The sequence below is a fragment of the Aplysia californica genome, unplaced genomic scaffold (genome assembly GCF_000002075.1).
Source record: "Aplysia californica isolate F4 #8 unplaced genomic scaffold, AplCal3.0 scaffold00471, whole genome shotgun sequence".
Taxonomy (NCBI): Eukaryota; Metazoa; Mollusca; class Gastropoda; order Aplysiida; family Aplysiidae; genus Aplysia; species Aplysia californica.
Window position 1 is genome coordinate 125,733 of NW_004797741.1, and position 4,686 is coordinate 130,418.

A 4,686-nucleotide genomic window follows, 5' to 3' on the forward strand; every position below is an offset into this window, starting at 1 on the left:
TGGCCCTAATCTAGAACCGCTACTAGTGGTTTTCATATTATTATTTTTTTGTTTGTACATGAACAAAAGCGAGTATCAGGACCGGCAGTCTAAAGATCAGGATAGTAGAGTGTATAGAAAGCGAGTTATCAGGACTGGCAGTCAGTCCCACAATTACCGCCAGTAGTAGTAGGTTAGTTACCATACTGATATCGCTTGGCCAGTTGTCTAGTATAGCACTCCGGTAGTGTTTGTCGCAGGGAGGCAAGTCCGGACTCAGGTTGAGACAACCAGCAGGTGCTGTGACCGGAAAGTCGTCGTTAACTCCTGTCTCTGTCCATCTCTCGTACACAGACTTCCTGATGCCAGCAAATGCTCTGAAGACCACCTTCTGCGTGGAGGTCTGTGTGTTGGGGGTTGTGAGATACTCTGGTAATGTAATATTCCATAAATTGGTCAAATTGAAAACAAACATTGTGTTTTCTGGAATATTGTGATTCAACAGAATTCAGGGCAAGAATAGAAAATGGCCCTACATGTAGTTTTGGGGGAAAATGTTGGGCAATCTAGTTCTAAAAGAATTTACTTCCAGCAAAGAAAATGTTGTTTTTGGTTTACTTGAATTTTTTTAAAGTGCCCTTTTGAATGACATTTAGTTCAGTGCCATCAGATGGCAGAGTTGACAAAAAGATAGTCATTAATTGATTTTTATCGACAGAATGTTACTTGACACTTGCAATAATAATATTGTCTTATAAAAAGTGCTCATCTAACTTCTTATTTCAACCACATTTTTACAATTTGTGTTATTTTTTGGGATACTCTAAAGGCTGTCTTTTAATATTATTTTTTGCAGTTTAATCGATGTGTTCTGTTTGCAACGAAGGCCCTTTAATCAAAATTCAAGAAAGAGAGAACAAAGATAGTCAGTAGTTCTGGCTTGGGACGTATGTGAAGTTTGTTGTTCTTCGTCTTGTTCTGACTGAGCCTACTGATAAATCAGGATTGTGTGTTGACGAGTAAATACCCTAGTGTAAGGAATGATTGCAAGATGAAATTACATTGTAACTCAAAACAGAAGAGAAATCGAACTGTGCTGATTAATTTTCCTCGTAATGAAAGTCTTTCAAAGCTCCTGGATATTTCCCCTGCTTAAAACTTTTGCTGTTACTTATGACAAAAGAAAATTCATCTTATTTTTTAAACTGCTCTTCATCTTTATTTGTGGTGCATATTTGTGTGCGCAATCAAATATCAGTCAATGGGGGTCCTAGTCGAACAGTAAGGATATTTACTTGGACCGGATACTACGGCATGTTGAACATACATGTAATGTAAGAACACAGAAAGGATTAACAACTCGGTTGTTATATATATATTTTAAAAATACAATTGTCGTATCTTTTTCCTGACCAACCGTCATTAAAGCCTCATCCACGGCATTGCTTGCATCACTTTTGGTGGAGAGGTTAGTAATCATTTGACCTCTGCTAAAAACGAAGAGATAATATACTTACCCAGCTCTCTGTACATGATAATGTAGAAATCATTCTTATGGAAAGTGAGACTTCTATCGGTGAAGTCAACAGAGTACACTTCGCAAACCCTGTAAGATTCACTGTACACCACCAGGCCGCAGCAACCCTTGCACTTAAGTATGCAAGACTTCAGACTTTCCCCTTTATGAAAGAGACCAGACAACCAGAAATACAATTTATTGTCTATGACTAGGAAAGAAAATGCAAAGTCATATGTGTGGCATCGTGGTGAAATCAGGCGCTCGTCAAAGTCATGAAATCAAAGAAACTGTCATAGTATGATGCCTGCTCGCTGGGCGGATTTTATCGAACTTTTTGTCCTAAGCTCAACTCCTTTGTTGTCCATTAAAAACAGATTACTGCTTCGATTTTTCTGAAAGACGTCGAGAAAAGAGACAAACTTTGTAAATGTGCAGTTTCAAAGAACATTCAATCAATGGAATTCACCAAGCTTTTGTGGCAATTTTCTCAACAACGTTACCTTCGACACAAAGCAGCCCTCATCTCCTTTAATTGCAGATGTCTCGACTTCTGTTCAAGACAGATGGGTACTTATTAATTTTTGATTAAAGGCAAGACAAATAAAAATGGTTTAAGATTATATCAATAACTTTATATGCCAAAAACTTGACGAACGCCAGAGTCCACCAGGTCGTGATACATATTCTGACTATAGTCCGAACGGTGTTTTGTCATTCTATATCTTCTGGTAGCATGTTTATTGTATTTGTTTTAATATGAGTCGACCTCAAACTGTACAAAAAAGTCATTTCCCGGACGAAAATTGCAGTTATAAAAGTAGTAACATTTAGGCTGAAAATATACTGCCACGCACAATTGAAGTGCACCGCGAAAAAAAGTCGTGCCCTCCTCTTTATTTCCTATCGGTGATTACACTTACACGATTAGACGTGGGGAGTCGTGAGGGCCCCAACAGACGTGCGTGAGTGCAGCACTTCTTCTAGTCGTGCGGACAGGCCCGCCCTGCTATCGGAGTGTTCCGCGACGCTGTGGAGTTAAAACAAAAGGGGAGACCGACCACTGAGCTGTTTTCGCTTGCTGAGCGCCATTTCTTAAACACAGTCAGACGGAGTCGCGCGTACCAATGGGATCACCACTTCCGAACTAGCTGCTTGTGCGTTTGGCGGCGCACTTCAGTTGTGCGTGACAGTATATTTTCAGCTTTACCCCCCCCCCCCCAAATTAAAAAAAAAAAAAAAAAAAACCAATTACAAAAAAAACCAGAAACAAAAAGACAAACTCTCCCACTCTCCACCCCGTAACCTAAAAAAACACAAAAACAAAACAACAACAACCCAACCAAACCAACCATTCAACTCATCAAATAATACTCGGGCAAATAAGCATTGAGATAGACACATTAAAATGGTTACTTCAGTAAGTTCACTTTGCTTAATCAGTAACACCGTTGTTCTGTGAAATGTATTTTCATTTACTATTTCAGTGAGTCTTTTCACTACCGCACATATGAAACCAAGTTAAGAATTATCTCCAAGGGTGAATCTGGAAACAGATGAGCTTTTGAAGCCATGCATCTTAACCAGAGACCGGCATGCTTTTGTAGATCCAGTCTTTCATCGAATTCCAAGGAGTTTAAACCGGAGCAAAAATAACATTCTTTACTTTTTTACAGCTATGAGGAAACTCTCGATGTGATATATCTAATTGAGCTGCTCACTTCCATAGTTTCGAATGTCAGGCCATGCAGGCCAACAAACACAGAGAGGCTAGACATATTGTTGGTGATAGATAGATAGATAGATAGATAGATAGATAGATAGATAGATAGATAGATAGATAGATAGATAGATAGATAGATAGATAGATAGTGTACTCACCAAAATCTGTCGACCGATAAATCAAGCCAACGTCATCAATGACGATTCCGGAGTATCCTTTCAGGCTGTTGTATTTGGTAGTAACATCACAAGAACAGACCTGTGTGCTGCCCTTTGCCCCAAACAAGACAACACACACCAGAATAACAGTCGTCCTGAACATCTCTTTTTGTGATGAGACTAGACCAAAGGTTAAAACCATGTTATTGATTACCCTCTTTGGGAAAAGAATTGTGTCTCCTTTCTAGATGTGGCACATGATAACCGTCCTACGAGTGCTCGAGTGACCCTACATGGTGGATCTGAGACTATCGACACCGTATTTGTGGGCGCTTGTTTTCAGTGTGCGAAGCCGAATGAGAATCCACTGTTTTATTGAAGAGGCAATTTTGTAATCACTGACATGCTGTGAATGAGCACTCTTTCATTGAACAATTTCTAAAAACAATTAGAACGTCGAAATTGTGTTCACTCCGACAAGCTCAGCACAGACAATGATGTAATTGTAAACGAACCGGTCCAATCCTTTTGATTATTCATGATGGAATCCATTGGTGTGAATTGAAACCAGCTACCTGTAGTGAGAGGCAATGGCGGTGGATGGGTTGTAAAGAGGGTGGGGGTGGGTCTTTCTGTTACCAAACATGAGGTCGATCACATTATAAAGATGAGTAATGACTGAAAAGCCAGTCAAGCACTCGTGATAATATGTCAATGTCAAAATATAGTCTTTCAAAGTACATGTTCGCAAAGGTGATTTTTAGTCTCCATTAGCACAATTTATAACACTTCGGAGGTGGGCTTCAGACCCTGGCTGTTAGGGCCAACCCAAGCTGAGAGGGGTACAACATCCCTGCGGATGGACCGAAATACTCGTTAAAAATTTCTCCCCACTCGAGAATCGGACCCGAGTCTCCTGTGTGCTGCACCACAGACGCCTGTTAAATTATAATTATTCCAAACACATGTAGTTTCAAACAAAACAATATTTGAAACTAGAAAATGTATTGACCTGAATATAGATATGATAGTCTTGACGCATGCAAGGTAAAAAAACAACAACCCAGTTATATTCAATCTGTGGGAACATAAACACGGCTGCTTCAGGACCACGCTTATGAACTTTCATTGTCCCCTTCTGAAGGAGCGCCTAATTTGAGAGAGCTATAATCGTAGTGAATGAATTATACATCCAGACCGTCCAGACTGCCATTGGGGCTGTGCCTGTAAAGTTTTGTCTGTGTTTCGTGTGAGATGGGTTTTTTTTTCGAAAAATGTTTTGTTCCTTTTTCTTCCAAACTTTTGGTGTT

The 4,686-nt window shown here is 39.7% G+C and overlaps 1 protein-coding gene across 1 annotated transcript in view; it reads right to left on the reverse strand.

Moving 5' to 3' along the window:
- LOC106012717 overlaps positions 1-1,992 on the reverse strand; it is an 8,531-nt gene extending 6,539 nt beyond the window's left edge. Inside the window, exons 1-2 of the mRNA XM_013086485.2 lie at positions 1,497-1,992; positions 182-408 (exon numbers count right to left, since the gene is read on the reverse strand). Coding sequence (XP_012941939.2) covers positions 182-408; positions 1,497-1,512 — 243 coding nt within the window. The 5' untranslated portion in view covers positions 1,513-1,992. The remainder of the gene's footprint in view (positions 1-181; positions 409-1,496) is intronic.
- Positions 1,993-4,686: the final 2,694 nt, after the last annotated feature.